The 25988-nt window shown below is 37.6% G+C and overlaps 2 protein-coding genes across 7 annotated transcripts in view; one reads left to right on the top strand and one right to left on the bottom strand.

Moving 5' to 3' along the window:
• The window catches only part of PLAA (phospholipase A2 activating protein), a 37857-nt gene extending 17396 nt beyond the window's left edge, over positions 1 to 20461 (bottom strand). For 3 of the 5 annotated variants that reach the window (XM_045563789.1, XM_045563792.1, XM_045563790.1), the window contains exons 1-6: positions 15105 to 15658; positions 4932 to 5125; positions 2903 to 3003; positions 2698 to 2818; positions 1399 to 1566; positions 447 to 582 (exon numbers count right to left, since the gene is read on the bottom strand). In XM_045563789.1, the coding sequence (XP_045419745.1) occupies positions 447 to 582; positions 1399 to 1566; positions 2698 to 2818; positions 2903 to 3003; positions 4932 to 5125; positions 15105 to 15472 (1088 nt within the window). In that variant the 5' untranslated portion in view covers positions 15473 to 15658. Of the gene's footprint in view, positions 1 to 446; positions 583 to 1398; positions 1567 to 2697; positions 2819 to 2902; positions 3004 to 4931; positions 5126 to 15104; positions 15659 to 16391; positions 16486 to 20356 lie in introns of those variants that run through there. The other 2 variants (XM_045563794.1, XM_045563793.1) reach the window with 2 other exon arrangements.
• IFT74 (intraflagellar transport 74) overlaps positions 20110 to 25988 on the top strand; it is a 78332-nt gene continuing 72453 nt past the window's right edge. The window contains exons 1-3 of one of the 2 annotated variants that reach the window (XM_045563796.1): positions 20336 to 20574; positions 20994 to 21006; positions 24781 to 24919. In XM_045563796.1, the coding sequence (XP_045419752.1) occupies positions 24800 to 24919 (120 nt within the window). In that variant the 5' untranslated portion in view covers positions 20336 to 20574; positions 20994 to 21006; positions 24781 to 24799. Of the gene's footprint in view, positions 20297 to 20335; positions 20575 to 20993; positions 21007 to 24780; positions 24920 to 25988 lie in introns of those variants that run through there. The other variant, XM_045563795.1, reaches the window with a different exon arrangement.

The following is a 25988-nucleotide window of genomic DNA, read 5'->3' as shown; positions in this document are numbered from 1 at the left end:
AGGCCTCTGTTATCCATTATTTCCCAGCATTATTCCTCCAAACCATTTTCCTTCATCTCCTATGCATATCACATTCATTCTCATGAAGGAAATTTACAGTTCCCTTTGATAGAAAATTCTCATTTCCTTTTTTACTCATTATCTTTCAAAATCCAATTCCAATTTCTTCTTCTCCAGCAAGTTTTCCTATACCAATCTCTGCCCTCTATAATTTCCCTTTTATTCCATGTCTTGACTGCACAACTTATAGTACAATAATGGTATTAACATATCAAGTACCACTATTGTAAAATCTGTTATACTTACTACTACTTTGTTTAGTAATAAAAATGTGCAGTCTCCCCAGTTCACCTGAAATTCCTTATGGCTTATCTCTGTACATTCTAGTACCTACCAAATGCCTAGGCACAAAAATAATATTTATTGATTGACTAGAATATAAATACCTCGCACCAACCACAATGTCACCATTGTCTAGGACACAGCAGCACCATATAGACTGAGCTGGAAGTCGGATTGTTTGAGCACATTCCCCATGTTTCCAGATTCTCAAAGATCTGTCTTCTGCTGTTGTCACAAAATCTAAAATTAATGAACACAGGAAAAATTAGTTTTACTAAATAAAATTAAGTATATTTATACATATCATCTTTCTAGATAGATATACTATTTTAAACACAAAAAACTTTTAAAATCACACTTTTAGGGCCGGGCACAGTGGCTCATGCCTGTAATCCTAGCACTCTGGGAGGCCGAGGCAGTCGGATCGTTTGAGCTCAGGAGTTCAAGACCAGCCTGAGCAAGAGCGAGACCCCCGTCTCTACTAAAAAAATACAAAGAAATTAGCTGGACAACTAAAAATACGTACAAAAAAAAAAAAAAAATTAGCCAGGCATGGTGGCGCATGCCTGTAGTCCCAGCTACTCGGGTGGCTGAGGTAGTAGGATTGCTTGAGCCCAGGAATTTGAGGTTGCTGTGAGCTAGGCTGACGCCATGGCACTCTAGCCCAGGCAACAGAGTGAGACTCTGTCTCAAAAAAAAAAAAAAAAAATTACACTTTTAAATTTTATATCTTTGTCTCTTATACCATATACAACTACAAAAACTACATTTTTAAATTTATTTCATATCTTACATCCCATATCTTGCGCCAATAAATTACACAAAGCCTATCCTAAGATAACTAAGGACTTTTTACAACATGACCATCTAATCAGAATTAATATAAAGAGGGCTATGCAATTTTCTCCATTAGGAAAAAGATACTTACACAGTAAAGTTAATAAATTATTCAAGTCACAGATATTAATTTAAGTAATGAGTCCTCCTCCCTCTCGTGAATGGGACAGAATAATGCTCAATACAAAATTTTAAATATACAGCATCAGATAATCTTACCTTTACAATTTGGAAAGACAGATATGCTATAAATATAATTTGTATGTCCATAATATACTTCAAGACACTCGCCAGTGATTTGCCACCTTCTAATGCTAGCATCATTTGCACAGGAAAGAAATTCTGTTTCACTCAGAATTGCCAAACCTCTTACACAGTCTTCGTGTCCTGAATTAAAAAAAGAATCATGTAAGTCAAGAAAATGGATCATTTAGTTGATAGCTCTATATATTTTGCTAACATAACAAAATATATCAATGAATAGTGAAAACTGATCTTCAAGTTAAAGAAATTTCTTTTTTTTTTTTTTTCTGTAGAAAAGACTGGTAACCAAAATTTGTATTTTAGGTTAAGCAATATTTTTTTATCACCAATCTTGGGAAGTTATTTTACATTCATCCTATCTTTTTCCGATTATTTCCTAAAACCCTCTAAAAATAGTATTTTGACCCCAAGAGTTCTTCATTTTCAATGAAGAATTTTCAATTTTTCTTCCCCAATACCAAGAGAAATTCAAAAATATACAATATTCAAATAAAAGAGAAATATATATCAAAGAGTAAATATCCTATAAATATAAGAACGAAACATTCAAGCTTGTGCTCTAATGAAGATCAGAAGTCAAAACTTTCCCATGCTCAGTATTTATTGATTTAGTTTAGCTATCACAGATTAGTAATGACTTAATACATATATAGTAAATATTGAAGCAGAAACAGAGGGATGCTTAGTTATAACTCATCATCCATTTTCCATCAACAGATACTTTTATCTGCAAAAAAGGACTTCTTACATCTTATCCAGGGTGGCGATCAACTTTTAACAAGAAAATAGACCAAAAAAAAAAACCCCCAAAAAACCCAAAAATTCACACCAAAAATGTAAGTACCACACAAATAAATTGGTGATATTACTATTATCAGATGCATCAGTGTAAGTGTTACACTGGCCCACCATCAGTAAGGCTTATGCTTGAAAGTTTCAGGCTGAACGTGTTAAAATGACAACCAAAAATATAACTGCATACCAAAAAGTACATACATATAATATATAGAAGCATATACACATATTATAGCTTATCTAACAGCTATTTATGATGTTGTTTATGAAAGGTTTCATTATGTCTTTTAAAAAGATATTAAGTATTAACTGACAGGAAAATTACATTCGCCCAAATTAAGTGGCTCAGATACTGATGTTTTTCAGATACCATTTCCAAGCTTCCAACCTTCTGAGAAAAAAGTCATCTGAGCAAATAAGAAGCAATGATATTATAAAAGTTGTCTACCCTGATATTACCTGAAAAAGTCCTCTCACATCTTCCAGCCTTCCACAGCTTAATAGTCTTGTCTGCCGATCCCGTCAACATTAAGCCCTGTTCAGGTAAGATCTTTACTGCCCATACTGCAGCTGTATGACCCTGTGAGCAAAATGGTTATCAATTTAAGTTGCCACAGAATCTTCAAATTTAATTATTATCTAAAATATTCATATAATACTGTACCTGCAAAGTCATCATGCATTTGTCATTCAGCCAGACTTTAGCAGTGGTATCCCATGAGCCACTAAGTAATGTCCCAAATTTTCCAGATGAAAGACTACAAACTATAGGAAAAAGTCATTAGTTAACATATTTTCATAGAGAAGAATGCTCAACCTTGCAAATTATTAAAGCATTGCAATTTTAGAAACACGTCATGAAGTGACAGTCTCTTAGCCAACTAAGGTTTAACTCAGTGGAGAGGCAAAAGAATACAGTGGTCAAGAGCAGACTCTGGTATCAAATTACCTGGGCACAAGGACTAGCTGTGCCACTACAAGCTATGTGACCAGAGATATTAACCTCAGATTCCTAGTCTGTAAAATGAGGAAGCGAGTCTAAGAAATTATCAATATAATAGGAAGATAATGCAAACAATTTTGAAACGCTGCATATATTTAGGGTCACTTTCATTAAAATGACCAAAAAACTAGAGCCAAGTTCAATGTTCAACAGTAATGAAATGGTTAAGTGTCTTATTATCTTGATATAAAATTATGCAGGCTAAAAAATAAAAATATAAAAAATTAGGACAGGACTAGTGGTTCACACCTGTAATCCTAGCACTCTGGGAGGCCAAGGTGGGAGGATCACTTGAGCTCAGGAGTTAAGAGACCAGCCTGAGCAAGAGTGAGACCCCCTCTCTACCCAAAATAGAAAATATCTGCTGGGCAACTAAAAATAGAAAAAAAAATTATCTTAAGAAAGGAAGTGGATCCCAGAGAGTCAAAGCAGAGCCATGAAAAACCATGGATTGGGAATGCCTTTCCTGAGACCAGAGGGAACCAATCACAAACTTCTCTCTATTCTCAAAGTAGGGTTTCCTTAAAACAGCCATTCATCTGGAATGGCTATAATAAGAAACTGCTATCTTGTACTGTTTCCTTGCCTGGTTGGGAGTGTTTGCTCTCACTATTTCATTCCTTTGTCACAACTGTATGTCGGGTATGGGTGACAGACAACTTGTGTTTTTAGCCTACAGATTTCTGAATGTAAGAGGAACCATATTTGGACCAGATGTGGAAACACCTGTGCATCATCTCCCTGATGTTTAGAATACTAATCATCACCCAGACATTCTTTTTTAAAGACATTTTTTTTTTTGAGACAAGAATCTCACTCTGTTGCCCAGGCTAGAGTGAAGTGATGTCAGTGTCACTCGCAGCAACCTCAAACTCCTGGGCTCAAGCGATCCTCCTGCCTCAGCCTCCCAAGTAGCTGGAACTACAGGCATGTGCCACCAAGCCTGGCTGATTTTTTCTATTTTTAATTGCCTGGCTAATTTTTTAGTAGACATGGGGTCTCGTTCTTGCTCAGGTTGAAGATTTCACAAACACAAATATACATACAAACACATACAAACATTTTATAAATTCTTTAAAGGAATTAAGTTTAAAGTATTTATGGAACATGTCCCAGACTATTTGAGATATATAAAAAAAAGCACACATACCACATTGTTAAGCATGTCATTTTATAACAAAGACCTGCTAAGCCACACATAAATCCAGAATTATCACAAAATCGGGAATACATACAAATCACAGAAAATGATATTCAAAAATATTAAATACTCTTCATTAATGATACCAAAGCCCTAAACACATTCCTTCTGGGTCTTCAATTTGCTGCATAAACACAGACATGATACCCAAAAGATAAAGAAATACTTTTAGTTCTCATGAGTAAATGAGTTTATTGCACAAAATAGTTGAAAACCAAAATCATGAAGTATATTAAAATTGTATAGTCTCTTCCTTTTATAACTGAATACTTTATATATATATAAGCATGTCAATCTTTACTGATGACAATAATAAATTTGTAACAGAGAATTTACAGAACTAAGATGATCCAAAAAGGTTTTCACTTTTGAGCCATAGCTGTAGGTAAAACAAAATATAATAAAAACTTGAGAAAATGGATATGTGAATTCTACTTTCAAAGAGATGAAACTTCTTCAAACAGAAAAATACCAAAGTGTCATACTCACCAGTATTTTTGTGACCTTTTAGAATATAAAGTGGCACTGGGCTATCCAGGGAGAAAATGCAAATATTGTGGTCATTTCCTCCAGTGGCAATTAGTCCATGAGGATACATGTCACTTGAGGGTATGATACATACACAAGAGACAAAATTGGAGTGGCCACTCATACAGTGCATTTCTGTAAAGCCCCTGTTAGGACTGGAAAGACAAGATAAATTAATAGGTATACATATGTACCCTGACTTAGCCTAGAACATAAAATGTCAAAGCATTCATTTTTATTTAGTATCTAGGTTGAACATACTATTATAAGAGCTCATTGTTTTAAATTAAACATTAAGTAGCTAATTTACATGAGCTACTAGAGAGCTTTACATCAGATTAGCAAAAGTTTGATTAGTGTTTCATTGATAAGAGTGTGTTAATTAACAGAAAGAACAAGGAAGGAAAGGAAGAGAAACAAATATCATGAGTGGCTTTTTCTTATTTCTGTCTTTATTTCTACTCATCAATGATTGTGACCCCAAGAAATCCCCAATGAAATGAAACATACGTGCAATTAAGACAATGGAATTGACTATGAGTAAGCTGCAAACACAGTGAGAACATTTTCACACTATAAAGCATTAACTTAATGCCCATTAGTGATGAGAATATCAATCACTCTCAATATGCGAAAAAGGAACTAACACAGGGATATATAAATGGCTCCTCTAGGACACAGTAAATTAATAATTGCCTTGGGATTAGAATGATTCCCAATACGTTATACACACCAATCACTTAGCATCACTGCCTTACTTCACAAGTCAAACAACAGACTATGACATACTATGTGGAAAGCAGTAAGTTAGCTGCTGAGAGGGATTTAAAGAGTTATATCCCTAACTCAAGCTAAATCAATAGAGTTTGCAGTCTAGTTGAAGGAGATAAGTGCATATAAAAACATCAAACTCCCAGACAAAGACTGCACACAGTCACCTATTTTCACTCCCTTCCCAAACCCCACTAAAACAATAAATAGTTATGTCTTTTAATAAAGACATAAATCCACAAGGCCAGGGAGGATGGAAAAAAAGAACAGGAACACAAACTTGAATACCAAAAGCTGACAGAAAAGTAGGAAAGGCCTTAGGAGACCTGAGAAAAATGAGTTCTAAGCAGGTAGCAGGGCAGTTGGAGAACCAATTTACCCATGAATTCCCAAAAGGTTCAAGGACTGGAGAGGATTCTGGGAAGATACCAGAGTAGGAAGCACCAGGCATCTGTCTCCCCATCTAGATAACATTTGCACTGGCAGAATCTGTCTGATGTAACTATTTTGGAACTCTGGAGTTTGCAACTTCCAAAGGAAGGCCTGGACTGTAAACTGAGGCTAATTTTGATCAATTTCAGCTCTTAGCACAGTAATACTTACCACCCCTAACCCCACAGCAGGCAGGCATACACATGCTACTAGAGCAGCTTGCTCTTAATTGCAGGAGTGGGCAAAAAGGATCCCGTCCTCCAAATATCAGTGATCTGTTCTCTAATCACCAATTACTGTTCTGATCACAGAAGCACAAAGAGGCATGCAGCCATTGTTGCTGCACTTTCCCACAATGTTGCAAGCCCCTAACTTTCCAGCAGAAGTGATTTCCAGAAGATTTAAAGGATCAATTCCCATTTCACTCCCTGCATTTTTCTCTTTTTCCTCTTTTGGAAGCCAGACAATACAGATTAAGACACTCAAACAACTGCATAAGCAGGGAAAATTAGAAAGTGAACATGCACACCCAGGGAAAAGCATAGGCTCAGCAAAAACCTGAAAAGACCCTAAGTATATACCTAAGGCTAATCTTTAGCACACAGACAGCCTGCAACAATCCAAAAACCAAAAACAATAGGCAAAAACAAAACAAACAACAGCAAATCCTCAAAAAGGGAAAGAATCTGATTTCTAGAATTATCATATTATTATATTCAATGTCCAATTTTCAACAACAAAAAATCACAAGGCATACAAATAAACAGAAAATATGGCCCATTCAAAGGAAAAAAAAATAAGTCAATAGAAACTGTCCCTGGAAAAGACTTGATGGCAGATCTACTAGACAAAGACTTTAAAGAGCTAGAAAACCCAAAAAACAAGCCAAAAAGAAATTCTGAAGCTCAAAGTACAATAACTGAAATGAAATGATTTACTAGATGAATTCAAAGGCAGATGTGAGCTGGCAGAAGAAAGAATCAGTGAACTTGAGCATAGGACAGTAGAAATTATCAACTTTAAGCAACAAAAAGAAAAAAAGATTGAAGAAAAGTAAACAGAGCCTAAGGGACTTATAAGGTGCCATGAAGTGGATCAACATACATATGTGGCAGCCTCAGAAGAGAGGGGAGAGAGAGAAAGCAGTGGAGAGAATATTTGAAGTAATAATGGCTGAAAAATGTGGGATGCCACATTTAATGAAAGACATAAACATCCAAAAAAGCTCAATGAACTCCAAGAAGATACAGTGAAATAGACCCACAGACATACATTATAATCAAACTTAAGAAAAACGGAGACAAAGAATCTCTGTGAGCAGTGACAATGATGTAACTTATCATGTACAAGGGATGCTCAATAATGTAATCAACAGATTTTTCATCAAAAACTTTGGAGGCCAGAAGGCAAAGGGCCAATATATAAAAAGTACTAAAAGGAAAAAAAACCCTATCAATCAATAATCCTATACCCTGAAAAACTGTCCTTCTAAAGTGAGGGGGAAATTAAGAAATTTCCAGATAAAAGTTGAGGGAGTCCATTACCACCAAACTTGCCCTACAAGAAATGCTTAAGGGAATCTTACAAGGTGAAATGAAAGGATTATAGACAGTAACTCAAAACCATATGAATAAATACCTCAATAATAATAAATACATCTAGTAACACTGTAACAGTAGTTTCTCTGTCTCTGTAACTCCACCTTTTGGTTTCTACATGATTTAGGAGATTAATATATTTAAAAGACAATTAGTCTAAAATCCAGTATTATTGTTAACTTTGGTTTGTACCTTCACATTTTTTTCTACATAATTTATGAGACATGCATTTAAAATAATTATTAGTTTATGTTTTGGGACACACAGTGTATAACGATGTAATTTTGTGACATCAACAACTGAAACAGGTAAGGATGAAATTCTTAAAGAGCAGAGTTTTTGTATGTTAACTTAAGTTAAACATATAAATTCACATTAGAGTGCTATAATTTTAGGATGTTAAGTGTAATCCTCATGGTAACCACAAAGAAAAACAGCTATAGGATATACAAAAAAGGAAATGAGAAAGGAATTTAAAAATTTCACTGCAAAAACTCAACTAAACACAAAAGAAGACAATAATGCAGGAAATGAGGAACAAAAAGGCATATAGAAATGGTATCAAAATGGTATACCAAATGGTATCAGTAATTACTTTAAATGTAAATAGATTAAACTCTTCAATTAAAAGACAAAGATTGGCAAAATAAATTTTAAAAACACAATCCAATTATGTGCTGTCTACAAAAGATTCACTTTAGATCCTAACACACAAGAAAAAGATATTCCATGAAAATAGCAACCAAAAGAGAGCAACCAAAATAGACTCTAAAAAAAGATAATGAGACAAAGGAATATATATATATCAATAAAAGGTTCAGTACAGCAAGAAGATACAACAATTACAAACATTTATGTACTTAAGAACAGACCTTCAAAATATATGAAGCAAAACTGACAGAACTGAAGGGATAGAGAGTTCTACAATAATTGTTAAATACTTCAGTAAGCCATTCTCAATAATAAAACAGCCAGAAAAAATATGTAAGAAAATAGAGAACTTGAACAACTCAATGACCCAATTAGAACTACCATATATATACAGAATATGCTACCCAGGAACAGATACCTGCTGTGTAAAACTGTATGATTCCTCAAAAAATTAAAAATAGTTACCATATGATTTAGCAGTTCCACTTCTGGGTATGTTCCCAATAGAAATAAAAGCAAGGTCTCACATAGATATTTGCACAACCACGTTCATAGCAGCATTATTCACAATAGCTAAAATGTGGCAACAACTCAAGTGTCCATCAGTGGATGAATAAACAAATGTGGTATACATAAACTAAATTAATAAATAAAATTCAGCCTTAAAAAGGAAATTCTGATACATATTACAACATGGATAAAGCTTAAGGACATTATGCTAAGCAGAATAAGCCAGTCACAAAAAGACAACTATGATATGATTTCACTTACATGAGGTACTTACAGTAGTCAAAATCATAGAAATATACAGTAGAATAGTGGTTGTCAGAGGCTGACGAAAGGAGGAATGGGGAGTTATTGTTTTAATGGGTAGAGAGCTTCAGTTTTACAAGATGAAATGAGTTATGAAGAGGGATGGTGGTAATGACTCCACATAATGAATGTATTAATATCACTGAGCTGTACATTAAAAATGGTTAAGAAGGCAATGGTATCACAATAAAAAAAACAGTGGAGGGAAAAAATTAGCACCACTATGCACCTCCAGAAATGGGGACAAAGACGCAGGAACTAGAACAAGGAAGACTAGTCAATCTTGAGAATCAGTCAGAAGCTGAATGAAATGGAAAAGACTTCAAAGCAAATTACGTGGTAGGAGCCAATTTTAACTTATCTACTTCATGTTAGTGGATTTTTGGAGTTTTAAGAATGTGCTTTTGAAACCATTTTATCAATAAGTACAAAGAAAGTAATAAGAGAGAATATGTTTTAAAATCTGTATTATGTAAACCACTAAATCTACCCTTGGCACTTTTCAGCAAAGATGTTTGCATGCATCTTCGGTAGTCTTGCTATGCTGCCCAGACTGATCTGAAACTCTTGGCCTCAAGTAATCCTCTCACCTTGGCCTTCCAAAGTGCTGGGATTACAGGTGTGAGCCACCATGCCCAGCCTCTGTGAAGTTCTTAATGGCACAATTTAGATTTGGTTCTTCTTTACATCTTCCCAGGTCTCTAGCACAAAGTTTTACATGGTAAGCATTAAGTATTTCTTGAATTGATGGCAAAGTACTTAAAGTACTAAGAAAAAAAAAAAAGGCAGCCAGACAACCCAGCCAGACAACTGCCCTTCCTGCACCCAGCAAAAGTCTGAAGCCTTTTCTTTAGAAAGGTGAAAGTCACCAAGACAGGAAGATTGCTTGAGGCCAGGAGTTCGAGACCAGCCTGAACAAGAGCGAAACCCCCGTCTCTACAAAAAATACAAAAATTCACCAGGCATGATGGCATAGTCACAGGTACTCGAGAGGCTGAGGTAGGAGAATCATCGCTTGACGCCAGAAATTTGAGGTTGCAGTGAGCTATGATGATGCCACTACACTCTAGCCTGAGCAACAGAGTGAGACTATGTCTCAAAAAAAAAAAAAAAAAGTGAAAGTCTTTGAATAGGGGAGAACATAAGGATAGCTGAGTCTTGGGGTGTGAGTAATATGTACATTCATAATGGAGCCCAAGACCACCAAAAGCAAAACTCTAGAGGCCACATCCTCATTCTCTAGACAAGAAACCAGTCCAGTGAAATGGCCCCACTAGATAAGCCTACAGTAAAGCTCACTGACAGCAAGCCCCACCCAGGAGCACAGAACTTCCACAAAGCTTTTTAGTCTTCCACCCTTAACACTGAGCACACAATAAAGATTACCAGACATCTGGGCAAAGCCTCCAGCATGAAATATAGTGACGAAAATAAATAGAAGAAAAAATCAATTTGGAGGAAATAGATCATTAAGGAGAAAATAACTTAATAAAATTTTTAAAAATCATCATCATCCTTAGAGATATGAGAAAATAATACAAACATGAAACAAGGACATAATTTCACAAAAAGTCAAGGCAATCTCCTAAAAAGTATAACCAAAAAATAAAAAACAAAAAAGAGATAGAATTTTTTAAAAAATAAGAGAAAAAGAAATTGAGAAAACCAGCTCAATATCATAATTAAAAAGTTTCAGAAAAAAGACAGAAGAGAGAGAAAGAAACAAAAGAATTAATTTTTAAAAATTTCTCAGACTTTAATGGACATGAGTTTTCATATTAAAAGGGCCCACTAATGGCCTGAAACAATGGATAAAAATAGACGGCCTTCCAGAGAGAAAATATAATAATAGGTCAAAAATCAGAATGGCTTCAGACTTCTCAACAGTAACACTAGAAGACAGAATCCTAGGGAGCAATGACTTCAGAATTTTGAAGCAAAAATATTTTGAAATTAGAATACTATTGTACTACCATTCAAATTACCATTCCAGTAGCAAGACAGAATAAAATCATTTTCAGACTTACAATGTCTTAATACATTTATTATTGATGTAGTATATTTCAAGAAGCTCCTAGAGGATGTGCTCCAATAAGGCAAAAAGGAAGAAAACTAAGAAAGAGAAAGTTAAAGGATACTGATAATAGAAATCCAACACAAGAGGTTCAAAATGGAATTTCAGAGATGCCAGTAAAGGTAAATTCCAGGATTACTCGTGCACCAGAGGCAGACAGATCAGGTCAGAAAGTTTCCACTGTCAGGAAGAGGAAACTGTAAAATATCTAATGTGTCTAAGTATCTTAAGAGGCAATTTAGATAACTAACAAAGAATCTGAAGTTGAATTAGTGATAAATACATACAAAATGAAGCAAATGAAAACCAAAATCAAAATAATTATTAGCTACATGGAGGTCATAAAATTGTCGAAGAGAAGTTATTATGGTTTATTTCACAGCTCAGGTGTATATAGTCACAAAATACTGATTTAGTCTACGTTAATTAAGGGTCAGAGCATAGAAAGGATGTATTGAGTTGAAGGCAGAAAGAGAGCTAAATATTCATATGCCATAGTAGGAACTAATAGATAACGCCTAAAATAAATTTTTTAATTAAAAATATTGCAAAACAGCATTTTATATATAGACATAGAAGTAAAATACAAAAATAAGCAGTTTCACTCTCTCCTAAAAGGATAAAATAAACTTAAAAAAAATAAGCAGTTAGATGAAAATCGTACATCTGAGAAAGGGAAATGAGGGTATGCTAGGAAGTGGAATTGTTTTGATTCCTTAACAAACCCCGCAGAACTATTTGACTAAGGACCTAAAGTGATTGAGTGTTTACATGAGGGAGAAGTCACTTCAGTGTTAGCATGATCAGGGAAGATTTAACACATGATCCTAAATCTTAAGTTGTATCTTCAAATATGGGTAGTTTTCAAAAGGCAAAGCTGTTGAAGCCCTACCTAGTCTCTCCCAACTCAGAAGACTTGGAAAACCCAATTTAGTTTGAAGTCAGCTTATAGAGGCCTGAAGCAGTCTCAAACAATGGCATGCTGACCTGCTCAGTTCAATGTACAACCAAAAATGTGTCTCCATTCTGAATGACTTTCAGAAGGCCCAGAGACTTTCCAGGTTTTCGATGGGCTTTTGTGAAAGACTATGTATCTGGCTTAGTTAGTCCACCCTAGAATAGAACTATTTCTGCCACCCTCAAACTAAATTCTCTCATCATTTCCACTTCATCCCTACACTTACCACCCTGATCCAGAACCTTATCAACAACAAACATGCAAAAGCAAATTTCATCTACTTGGCTCCAGGGGAAAGCAAATTTCATTTACTACTTGGCTCCAAACATTTTATAGCACTTCATTAACTTTACTAATATACTGCTAAGGTTTAAATGTGTCCCCCAAAGTACACATTTGGAAACTTAGTCCTCAGTGCAACAGTGTGGAGGAGTAAGACCTTTAAGAGGTGATCAGGTCATGAGGGCTTTGCCTTCATGAATGGATTAATGTGATTATAACAGAAGTGGGTTAGTTATTGCAAAAGTGGCTTTGTTATAACAGTGAGTTCAGTCCCCCTTTGCTCTTGCTCTCTCATGTCCATTCTCTTGCCTTTCTGCCATTGGATGGCGCAGGAAGAAGGCCCATATGAGACTTCCACTACCTTGATTTTGGACTTCCTGGCCTGTAGAACTCCAAGAAATAAATTTCTTTTCTTTATAAATTACCTAGTTTGTGGTATTAATGTTATAGCAATCTAAAACAGAAGACATATACCATGAAATAAAAATTGTCAGTATGTCAGTCTTGAGAATACTTTTTATAATGTTAAAGGTATGGTATACTCTAGTTGGGATCCATATTGAGGTTAATCACCTAATGACTATGAGACTCTCTAACCTGAGCAGTTGTAAATGAAGAGGTTAATCTTATCTCACTAATCATCCACTATCTAGTCCTATGTCTAGCAAAATGCAAGCTGTTGAACAGTCACTGAATACATGAATGAATTCTGAAAAACAAAAACAAAAAAAAAATGATAATAATTTTAAAAACAAGTTTTCAAATAGAGAATCATTTCAGCCCAAAGTTCCTCAAGTTCCTGGTAAATGGAACCACTCCAGTGATTTAAACTCTGGCCAACCTAGTACCATCCTACAAAACATGTTAAAGTTTAATGATAGGATTCAACTATTAAAACAGGCATCTTTACTCCTCACTGCAATGTTTATATGCTACTGGACATACACTTCTACTAGACTCCCATGTTAAAGGTAAGTTTAATCAATAATTGTGCTCAAATGCAAAAAAAGTTACATATTAGTGTTACTAAGTCATTTGGGATATCACAGAATCTTAGAGTTACAAGAAATCTTTAAAGGTCATCTCACCCAATTCAATACAGTAGTTTGTCCTATAATATTCAGTCCAGTGGACCATTGTGCTTTGGCTAAAACTCCTGCAAAAGCATTCAAACAGATCTACTTCCACACTTATCCATTTCCAATCCATTCTCCATCAGCTGCAAGCAGAAACTTCTCAACAAGTGAATCAGATCATGCTACTCTCTGCTTGAAACTATCTGAAGGCTTCCACCTACAAACTCCATGACCTGGCTCCTGCCAACCTCTAACAACTGCCTTCACCTCAAAGTGCATTCCCTACTGCCACACAGGGACTTTCCTCTTTCTCAATCCAGAGCCTCTGTGATTGCTGTTCTTGGTGCCTAATTCAATCCTCTTCATTCGCCCCTCCAAGACCAGCTTCATACAACTCATGCTTCAGATGTCAGCTTAAAAAAAGAAAAAACCTCTTCAGAGGTCCTTTCTCCTCTGTATGTTTTCTTCACAGTACATATGCCAATTTTTAATTATTTATTTGCTTCGTTTTTGATCCATCTTCCCCAGCAGACCGTAAGAATGCTTCATAAACACTGTAAACTTCTTAGTCCTCTCCAGGATCCCAAACAAACAGGAGGCACTCAATAGATATCAACTGAATTTATGGCTGGTCATGCAAACTCTGAAACCTCTAGCGAGGGGAAACTTACTAAATAACAAAGTAACCTCAGTTTTTCATTTTCTGAACTGAAATTTGTCTTCTAGGTCTTAAATTTCCTGTTACAATCGACCAGATCAGGGCTGAACCCTTGAACTTAATCTAGACTGGAGCTTTATCTTCTGGTCTTTTTTAGTCTTTTTCATTTTGGGGAACCATGAACCCCTCTGATAAATCCTTTGAAGGCAATGGGCGTTCTCTGTCCTCAAAAAAACGGCTCATCCCACACAGCAATATAACATTTGCGGGGTTTCACCACTTCCACTCAAGACCGTCACAGACCACAGACTAAAATTCTAACTTGAACAATGAGCAGAGGATTCAATGCAGCTTTTGAGAACTAAGGTCTTCACAAATTAAATCTGAGAGAAGACTACAGAGCAACTTAGAGGGGAAAAAAAATTAAGAGAGAACATACCAGATGCTTTCATATTACCTCAATTAGGAGGGTGCAACTGGCATCAGTAAATTTTCAAGTCTAAAAGAAACTTGGAAGATCATCGTCCAAAAACCGAAGCCCCAAAAGGCTTGTCCAAGGTCACTCACTCGTTAGTGGTCAAGTAAGAACAAGAAAGTAGATCTCCGGTCTCCCAATCTGGTGCTCTCTTTGCACTTTAATCTCTCTAGTTCTTGCACTGCGCGCCCAAAGTGCCAGTATTGTGATGATTGGGAGGGACGGGGAGCAGAGGGGAGGCTGGGAAGAGAGGGAGAAGGAAGGATAGAAGGGGAAGGGTCACCCTCTTCCCACTCGCCAGGAAGCTTTCAACACGGGCGAGGGCAGCAGGGCTCACGGCGCTCACCTGTCGGGGGCCCAAAGGCGGGTAGTGCGGTCTCGGGACACCGACACAAAGGCACCCGGCGGATAGAGGCAACACACCAGGCCCCGCACGTCCAGCTCGTGGCCCGGGAGCGAGCAGCTCAGCCGGTACCTGGTGGCGCCGCTCGCCATGGCCAGTGTCGGTCTGGCGCCGGGCCCGGACACCGCTCGAGATCCGTCCGCAGGGGAGACCCGGCGTGCGCCGGGAGGCTGCAGTAGAAGGGCCTGCAGGTAAGCGGCAGTCGGGTACCGGAAGAGCCCGCGAGCCGGTGCGGAAGGGCGGCGGGGAAGCGGAGCGCCGAGCGGGCCGAGTGACACAGCAACCCTCACATGGACACCGGAATTCATCATCTGCCTCAGCCGGCCATGACGCTGAGCGTGTGCGTCCCGCCTGCTGAGGCCGACGCCGAGCTGCGGTGGCTTGCTTCTTTCCTGGGCTCTGGACCACCGGCCGAGGAAGAGATAGCGATGCCCGGCCTTTTTGTCCTGATGTCTGAACCCCGAGTCCTGTCCAAACCCGGATTCTTCCCGAGCCCGGGCCGAATTGTTTGTTGTACTTTCGGCCCGGGACTACAAATCCCACAATGCCGCGCGCCAATGGGGGCGTGAGCAGCTGGGGCGCCGAACCCGGATATTTTAAATCTGGGTCCCCAGCGCTGCGCACAGCTGAATGGTTTAGTGAGATTGCCTGGTTATCTTATGTTAAGGAATCCTTATCCCTTTTTCCCCAGAGTCCTCTGAGATTTTTGCAGGTTAACGTTTCTTTCCATTAAAACCTGGAAGCTTGAGGCCAAACTGGTAACTAACTATTAATCGTTTCCCTCCGTTACAAGCACCTCAGTCTCCTTGTTCTTAGCAAGTAAAGACGGTAGTCAACGTCCATTCTTTTAAAGTATGTTTGCTTTCATCTAGCGGCTTGTTGAAATGCAAATGCTGATTCAGTAAGTCTGGGGTAGAGCTGATAATGTATATTTTTAACAAACTCTCCGTGATGCTGCTTTCTAGTGTAAAGGAAAATAAAAACCTCAGGACCTCCCAATTCTGGAGGGTCAAGCCTGGAGGCGGAGTTATACAACACTCCCTTCCAAATGAATAGCTTTTACTAACGGTACGCATTAGGCAGATCCCCAGGAAAGGTAAAAAACATAAGACATCTACTAAGGACTGCCCCCACAGATCATTCCTAAGAAGAAATCTTCATCCATTTGGGTTGCTATAACAAAATACCTTAAACTGGATGATTTGTAAACAACAGAAATTTATTGCTCACGGTTCTGGAGGCTAGGAAGTCCAAAATCAAGGGGCCAGTAGATTTGGTGTCTCTTGAGGGTGCTCTGCTTCATAGATAGAACCTTGTTGCTGTGTCCTCACAGGTGGAAGAGGCCCAAGAGCTCCCTTGAGCCTCTTTAATAAGGGCACCAATTCTATTCATGTGGACTCTGCCCTCATGACCTAGTCACCTACTAAAGACCCCGCCTCCTAATACCATCAACTGAAGGGGTAGGTTTCAACATATGAATTGTGGGGGGGGGGGGGGGGGGAGGACAATATATTCAGACTTTAGCACTTTTTAAAAACAGTAAGGCAGACCTATTCAAGAAAGACCATGATAATAGGTATAGTACCTACTGCAATGGGGTTTTGCATTCAGGGAGGGAGATTGCAATTCCAAATGCAGTACAGCATATTCAAGTGGGACTTTGTAGCCAAGGAGCAGGATGGGGGTCAGTGGATAGAAAATTACTAAGATGAATCATCAAGGGTAAGAGAAATTCTTGTTAAACTGACTCAACAGAATTCTTCCTCAAGAAAGTCCAGGATGATAAGATACCAAGGGTGGTCAGATTCCAAGGATGAGAGACTTTGCTAAAGTGACTTAGCAGGATTTTTGCTCAAATTGGGTTCTGTAAGGATAGAGAGGGAAGCCCAAGGTCAGGCCTAGGCAGAAAGGACGGCTTTGGGCCTGACTAAAGTTTTAGTCACAGGAGAGAGTTTTTATAACCCCCTTCCTGCTTTTTGTAATTCTTAACTTCCCTGATTCTACTGAGCACTTGATTGACCCCCTTCCCTTATTCTCCCTCATTCTCCCTTTAAAATGCCCAGTCACCTCTGTACAAATGGAGGCTGAGTTCAGTTGACACTGAAGTCTTTTCTCTATTGCAATAGTAAATTACAGATTAAAATTTGTCCTCATTACTTTAACTAGTTCTGGGCTTTGTCATTGACAATGCAAATAAATATATAATTGCAAATTATAATGGGCGATATGCAGTGTTAAAATAATTCAATGGGAGGCCATTAGCCTGAAGTAGCTCTAATGTTGCGGGTTCCTAAATAAGGAAAATGAAACTTAAACCCAGCCAATCACAGGCAGCCAACTGCTCACGAGTTATATGGTCTTGAAGATCCCACCAGAATAGTCCTAATAAGGCAATTGCTTAAACTATATTTATTTATTTTTAGAGACAGAGTTTTGCCCTGTCACCCAGGCTGGAATGCAGTGACATGATCGTAGTTCACTACAGGCTTGAATTTCTGAGCTCAAGCAATCCTCATGCCTCAGCCTCTTAAGTAACTGGGACGACAGGTGCACACCACCATGCCTGGCTAATTTTTAAAATTTTCATAGAGATGGGATCTTGCTATGTTGCTCAGGCTGGTGTGGAATCCCTGGCCTCAAGCAATCCTCCAGCCTTGGCCTCCCAAAGTGCTGGGATTACAGGCATTAGCCACCATACCCAGCCTAAACTCTAATCAATCAAATAATTTCTGTGTTCTGCTTCTGCATTCACCCTATAGAAGCTTTCCTTTCAACTACCTCTGGCAGAGCCCCTAACCACTTATGATTTGGAGTTGCCCAATTCATGAATTGCTGTCTGCTCAAATAAACTCCTTAAAATTTTAATGTGCCAAAGTTCATCTTTTAATAGTAGGAAAAGTACAGGGTACACTGAAGACGTATAAGGGGGTAGAGGAGCCAGGGGAAAGTGGAACACAAATCTAGTCTGGAATGCCAGAAACCTCTTTGAAGAAAGAAATTTGAGTTAAAACTTGAATGATAATTAGGATTTTTGACAGAGAAAAACAATGGGACAAAGATTCCAGGAAGAAAGACTAGTAGTCGAAAGGTCTAGAGACCAAAAGGAACTTGACACACAAGTAGTCTTACAACAAGCCTATAGTTATTTGATGTAACCTAAGTCCCTGTATCTTAAAAACAACAGAATCTAATACACAATGATCCAAAGTCAAATAAGATATGGTGCCTACTCCAAGGGAGCAAATAGGCTAATAAGTGAAATGTATTTCTATTCTTTATTTCTTTTTCATCATGAAAAGGATATGGGTACAGGGATCACTCCTTATTACCCAAGTGATTTTAAACAAATTATTTAATCTCTTTAAAACTTACATATTAGTATCTGTCCTGCCAATTTCAACTGTTTTATCTGTCAGGGTTCTTAATTGCAAGCAACAGAAACTATGTATGGTTGATTTAAGAGCAGAAAAGGAATTCATTAAAGCAGCAGTCCCCAACCTTTTTGGCTCCAGGAACCATTTTCTTGGAAGACAATTTTTCCATGGACTGGGGAGGCAGGGATGGTTTCAGGATGATTCAAATGCATTACATTTATTTTGCATTTTATTTCTGTTATCATTACATTGTAATATATAATGAAATAATTATATAACTGACCATAGGTTGGGGAACCAAGTATTAAAGGACATCAAGTAGCTCACAGACTCTCCAAGAGGTTGAAGAAATAGCCTAGAGACACTGCTGCTAATGAAGCCTCTGAGCATGAAAACTGCAGCTTACACTGACACACACATTGATGCTGGACACTGGTTGAAGCTGATAGCTTTTGCAGTCTTGGAAACTAGATGTAGTTGCTGCACCTTTCACCCTTACTCCCTAAAGTCCTGCTTCTGGCTGTCATTCAAGTTTTGGGTAGGTGAATCACAATACACTCATGTCCCAGTGATAAGGAAGACTAGGAAAGCCAGTGTTGGTCACTTTCAGTTCCCTTTCAGGGTGTGGTAAGGGAAAAACTCTGCCAAACTGTTTAGCTACAAAGTGGCCAAAAGGATGACAAATGACCACTGCAAACAGATTGGGCTCAAATGAGATAATTACGTAAAAATGTTTTACAAACTTTCAAAGGAGAACTCAGCCACATGACATTATTTCATTTTGCATTGTATTGATTTTTAATTCCTTGAAGGCAGGCATATAAGAAAATAAACCTTAATGTAATATATGCAAGTTGGAAATAATGTGTAAAATAATGTTAAAAATCCCAATTTGTATGCAATCCCATTTAAGCTCCATTTAAAGACTAGAAGAAAGCATAAAAGTTACTTTATTAGAGAAGTGGGATTTGAGGTGATGACATCCTTAAGCTTTTTTTTTTTTTTTTTAAGATAATTCTTTTAAGAACACGTTCCATTTAATTCACAGCTTTCTTCACAGACTTGGGTCAAAAGAACACTGCTGAAAGGAAGCTTAAAGATGAGAAGCTTCCAGAGAAATGAGGAGGAACAGAACAGGTGGTGCCAGAATAGCATCCATACTTAATGTTACATTGTGTACGTTATGCAGTCCGAATAGGAAGGAAAATTACCACTAATTAGGAGTAAAAAAACCTCAAAATAACTATACAATGCTGCCTACCACAGAATAACTTATAACGAAAATGTAACCCATTACAGGGTAGCAGACGTGAGGTTACATAATGATATAGCAAAACTCGCTAGAGTTGGTTCAGGTAAGGCACACAGAGGTTGCTCTGGTTATCAAAAAAAAACAAATGTTCAACTAAAATGTTTTCTTCCGTTTCCCAGCCAACGCTCTGTTCTCCATCTCTTCCAGAAAACCACGGAAGAGATACGGACGAAAACAATAGTTATCGAATCTCGCGAGAGCATTTAGCTCTCACTCAGCTCGTAGCTACCAGGAATAGAGGCAGAGGATTGGCTACTTGGGAGGAGGAACTTCCGCCATCCCCGCCCCCGTTGCCGGGATACGCGGCGGCGCGTGGCCGGTAGTGGGCCCGAGGGCCGACGAGAGCTGTGCGTGGGCGAACCTGGAGCTGCGAGTGGGCTGACCCGTGCGCTCAGCGTGGAAGAGCCCGAGCCGAGCCTTACAACCGCCCTACTGCTGCGCCGGTGGAGGTGAGAAATCCGAAGTCACATGTCTTCCTCCCTCTCTTCCCCCCGCGCCGGTTATCTTACCTTGGAGATACTGATCCGCTCTAAACAAAACAAATTCAAACGCTTCAGTTCTTACTTGTCGTCTTCGGGTCCCTCGCCAGGCCAGGCAAGTTCCCAAGTCTGGTCTGGTAAAGGGAGCATAGAGACCACCTCCAACAATCCCCTGAGGAGACCTGCTAAACCGAGACCAGAGGAAAGGATCCAAGAATTTAGCTGTGGGCTGAAGGATTCTACTCAGAGTAATAAATTTCTGTCGGATGGTTACAGTGGAAGGGGCATTTCTGTCTGTTGGTCACAGTGGAGGGACTTAGCATCTTTCTACTTCTTCACATAGAAGAGAACGGTTGGCTTGGGGAGCATAATGATAATAATTAGGAACCGGATGTTTTACATATAATATCTGTAATCTTCACAACAGCTCCGCAAGGTAGGGCTCATTGCCACACTTTTATTCTACAGGCGATGAAACGTTCTCTGAAGGGTTAAGTAAAGTGCCAAAATTATAGAGCTGGTCAGAGCTGCAGTTTGTATTCCTAATCTTTTTGGAACCAAAGACCAGGCTGCCTCTCTGATTGTGTGAATAATTGACTGAATAAAGCCAGAGTTGGTGGCATATTTGTTATTAATGTTTCTCCTCTCTCTTTTTTTACCCTAACAGGACTGATCTAATGGTAAGCTTGTTCCACTACAGTAAAGCAGTGGCAAAGAAAATTGGGCGGAATTTTCATATAGTGTACATTTTCTCAACATTATCAGGAAAGCTGGAGTAACAGTGACTAATTCCACTGGAAACAGATTTTTGTTGTACTGGTTTTCTTGTGGAAAAACCATCTTGATTGTAGACTTTATCTTCCTTTTAAAATGCCATTTCATGAAACTACTTTTTTCATTTGAAAATTTTCTATTGCTTTGTCTGCAGAGTTCAAAACAGCAAGGAAATAGAATCAGAGATTTAGGTAGGACGGGAGGATTGAAAGTTTAGTGTGAACATACTCAAATGAAGTGATGGTGGGATATCTGAATGGAAATTTCCAGTAAATAATTGAAAATTCAGAATTGGCATCCAGTTTAAAGGACAGAACTATAGACATTGATTTATGAGCCATATACATAGTTGAAGTTACAAGGATGGAACATTGCAGAAAGAAGTAATCCAAGGATTGATCATGGGTAAAAAACAAAACAAAACAAAAAAACAGAGAACTGAGCATAGGGTATAGAAACAAATGTTCTATTTAGTTCAACAAATGTTTTGTTTCATATTTAACAATTTGGTAAATTTTATAGTTGGCAACACCTTCGTGTGGGAGGAAATTCAAAGGATACCAAAGAGAACGTAAAGTTTCTGCGTGCCACTGAGACAGATCCTGGGGATACAAAGATAAATCAAATGTACCTGTTGCCATCAAGGGAGAGAAATGCTTAAGTAGATTCTTCCCATTGGTGTGATAGGTACTGAAATAGAGATGTGCATGGTAGGATATAGAACAGGCCTATAAATTTAAATTGAAGAAGGTGTAGGGGTGGTTGTGGACTAGTCATGGAAGGGTTCCTAGAAAAGATAATAGGCAAGATGTGTGTCAGGCAAGGGGACACTTAATGAGACTGGTATAATAATCCACTTGAGTCAGTGATGCCCTGAATGAACTGGCCAGTACTGTAGGAATAGAAAGAAAGATACCTGTTAAAGATTTATGAACAAAATTAGTAGGACAAAAAAAGAAAATCCAAAAAACTCAATAGGACTATATGACCTGCATGGGAAGTGAGGGAGAAGGAGAAATCAAGGACCAAGTTTCTGACTTGTGTGACTAGGAAGCAGTACCAAGAGGAGGGGCAAATTTGGGGGATATGATAATGATTACATATGTATGTTTTGAAATATTTAGACAACATCCAGTGGACACATTAAATAATTTGAATATAAACAACTCAAGCTGAGTGGGAAAGGTCTGGACTGGAGTCATCAGCTTGTTAATTGTTAAGACCCTCGAATGTGGATGAGGCAGTCCAAGGAGAACTTAGAGAAAAGAAAAATAGATTGTGGGTGGTATCTTAGGGAATTCTGCTGTTTAAGGGCAGATCAAGGAGACTGAAAAAAGGAGATGGTTTCATGTGGAGTAGACACCAGTAGCAGTGGGGTGGCATCCCTGGCAATATTGGCAGGGGTGATTTGAATGAAACAGTAGCAAACCAGAGATAGGCGATAGTGGAAATTGAAGTAGTAGAGAATAGTGCATATAAGCTACTCTTAAAACAATTTGGCTGCATAAGGAAAGGATATATGGGACTGAGTTAGAGGTGGTTGTAGGATCGAGAAATTAGTTTTTGAAGTTAGGAAAGAATTGAATGTGGTAACAGACTGAAAGAAAGGAGAAAGTTTAAAGATAACAGCAGGAGTGGGGATAATGTCTCCAAGGAGATGGGATCAAAAGGGTATATCAGAATAGAGGTAGATCTTGAATGAGAGAAGGGATGGCTATTGAGATTATTTTATCAAGGATAAATAAAATAATTTCTGAGATAAGGGTCCATCTGAGATTGGTGACTATCGCTTTTCAGTATTCCAGTCTATACAGTTGTATGGTGTCCATCAGTAATGTTCAGCAATCCAGTTTGGATGTAGAGAAAGGTTTCTGATTTTGCCAGATGGGTTGGAGAAGAGTTTGAGGATACGAAGTAATTGATGGTGCTCAAGAGACAGAAGTTTCACATAGAGAAGGAAGAGAGTCTTTGAAACTGCCCTTGTCAAGGTCACTAATGACTCCTTGGATGGGAACTTCAATGGACATTTCAGTTTTTATCTTACTTGAATTTCCACCAGTAAATGGCATAGTTTAATATTCCTGCCTTCTCTTGGCATCTCTAACACACACTCCTGGTTTTTCTCTTTTCTTTCTGGACCTTTATTTTCAGTCTCTTATACTAGTTTCTCCTTTTCTGTGTGATTTATATGTATTGACATTCTTCATGACAGAATCTTGGGCACTGTTCTCTTTTTCTGCCTGTTCTCTTTCTAGATCAGTATCTTCATAACTCTTTGGCATGACTTACTATAGGACACACATTTGTATGTTACAGTCCAGTATATACATATGTAGATTTATATAAATGTAACTGAAACAAAAGTTTAATGAAATAATACTTACCTTTCCTATGTTCAGTAAACTATTTTATTTTTTCTGTTTTATTTCATGTTTAAAGCATATTGGTCATAACCTGCCAAAGTGTTTTCATAATCCACTAATAGGTCATAACCCACAATTTGAAAATTGCTACTCTTAATTACCAACCAGAATTTTAAGTAATATTGTATTCTGATGAATAAATGGGGGGAGATGATGAACTGGAGAGAATGAATGAAGGAACGAAATAGTTTAAAGGCAGGTGTAGTAGGAATAAAGATGAGAAAAGGGTAGAAGGAGAGGAGATTAAGGTCAGAAAATAAATTATTTCGATTAAGATGTTTGAGATGAAAAAATTCCAGATGATAAGCTCCATGTCTGGCCATGGCTATGAATAACTGAAATGGAGTTAAGATGGTTACTAAAATTGAGGTCAGTGAAGCACAAATATTGGATATTGGTTCTAGAATACACATGGAAATCATCCAGGATGATGGTAAGATTGGAATAGAGAAGCTGTGAACTAGGTACAAAAGACTTTACTACCAGTGGAGGAGAGAGTAGGAGGTTACTAGATAACAGCAATCAGGAAAGATCAAGGCAATATGGTTGCATTCCCTTATCCTCAAAGGAAGTAAATCCTGTTTATTTTTTTAAAAATGCAGAAGAATAATGTTTTGAAAGTGACACTGTCGAGCAAGGAGAATGCCACCACCTTTGCTTTGAAATTGTGGAACAAGAAGCTAAAACGGCCTTCACTACTGAAAATGTTACTGTCAGGAGAAGCCAGGATTCTGTTAAAGTGAAGAGTAATAGGAAGTATTTGTAACAAGATTGAGAATTTACTCCTTGATGCTGTTAGCAAAAAATAAAAATAAAAATAAATGAAAAAAAAGAAGAAAAAAATTAAAAAAAAAAAAAAGATTGAGAATATAAGGGAGTTAATCATGGACCAGAAAGCACAGAGAAAAGATTGGGAGAGAAGAAAGACACCAGACTTGTCAGGCGAGAGAAGGCTTACCAGAGTATGGGATGAGAACATAAGAGAAATAGATAACTAGAGGGGCTTGCATTTTGGTGAGATAATAGGGAGATGAGGAAGGAATGTTGTTGTAAATGACCTCATATTTTTAAATGGACCGTTAATGTCAAATTTGAACAAAGTTAAAGCAGGCTAAGCTTTGTTGTGTTACCTGGAATGGCAATTTGCAAGAAAAATTATCGTGAATTTAATCTTTGAAGTAAAGATATGATGGGTCATTAGTGTCTTACTATAGAAGGCATCAAAGGAGAATTGAACTATTTATTATTTCCAAACAGGAGTTAAAGTGAACAAACAATGGCCAGTGATAACAAATCTTCAGTAGCTCGCCCTGTTTCACGAGGTGGAGTTGGGTTGTCAGGAAGGCCTCATTCCAGAATACGACCCCCATCAGGAAATATGCGAGTGGCAGCTGGCGTAAGTTTAAAACAAATCTATTGAGTACTTGTGCATGTATTCTGGTAGAAGTTGGAAATCCTCTGTATGATAAGAGATTCTACTTTGTTGTTCCTTTATTCTGTATGCATATTGTTATATGTTGTTTATTTTTTGGAAAGCATCTAGAAGGATAAATGTGGGAGAATGTTTGAAAGACATTTATTGAGGGAAGATGCCTGTTCTTGAGGATATTCAAACTTATTTTAAATATGCAATAATTTAAGTGGTAGTGTATTAGCTAGAATCAAATGAAGTAGAATAGAACAGAAATAGGATCAAGCATGTATAAGAATTTAGTTAATGATTAAGATTGTGTTTGAAATTAGTTGGAAAATTATGATACATTCAATAGAATATTCTAATAACTGGTAAGCTATTTGTTTAAAAATAACTTTGATCTCTCCCTCACACCTTTTGCAAGAATTCTATATAGCTTAGAAACTCGGTATTTTACAAGTGAAACCACAAGTGTACTACACAAAAATGTAGGCAAGTATTTTGTATAAACTTGATATGGGCTAGGCCTTTCTAAAAATGATGGAAATACCAAGTACTGAAAAGGAAAATATTTGTATATTTAAGTTTTCAAAAATGAAAAACACCATAAAAAATTAAAAGAGAGGGGATATACTGGTAAAAATATATTTAAATATGCACAGAGTTCAGAATCTTAAAATGAGAAAGCAAACTTTTCTAATTTGTAAGAGCTCTTTCTATATTAAGGCTATAAACCATATGCCCAATCAAAATTCCATGAGATTTCTTCTGGAGGGGAATATCATTATAAAACTTTTCCAAAATTCATCTAGAACAACAAAACAAAAATGAGAAGTGGTACAATAATGTAAAAATATAAACAATGAGTGAAACAATATTCTGAGTGCCACAGCAACCTTGAAATAAACTCTAGTAAATATTAAGGGCTTGATGAAAGAGAGAGAGAGTGTCATAAATCAGTGAATCAATAAGAGAAACACATCATGTTAGGAAAAGTTAGATGAAGTTTATAAATTGACAATTCTAAGCAGAATATCCTATAAAGATAATT

The sequence above is a fragment of the Lemur catta genome, chromosome 10 (genome assembly GCF_020740605.2).
Source record: "Lemur catta isolate mLemCat1 chromosome 10, mLemCat1.pri, whole genome shotgun sequence".
Lineage (NCBI taxonomy): Eukaryota > Metazoa > Chordata > Mammalia > Primates > Lemuridae > Lemur > Lemur catta.
Note: the sequence above shows the minus strand (reverse complement) of the source record. Positions and strands in the feature narration are given on the sequence as shown.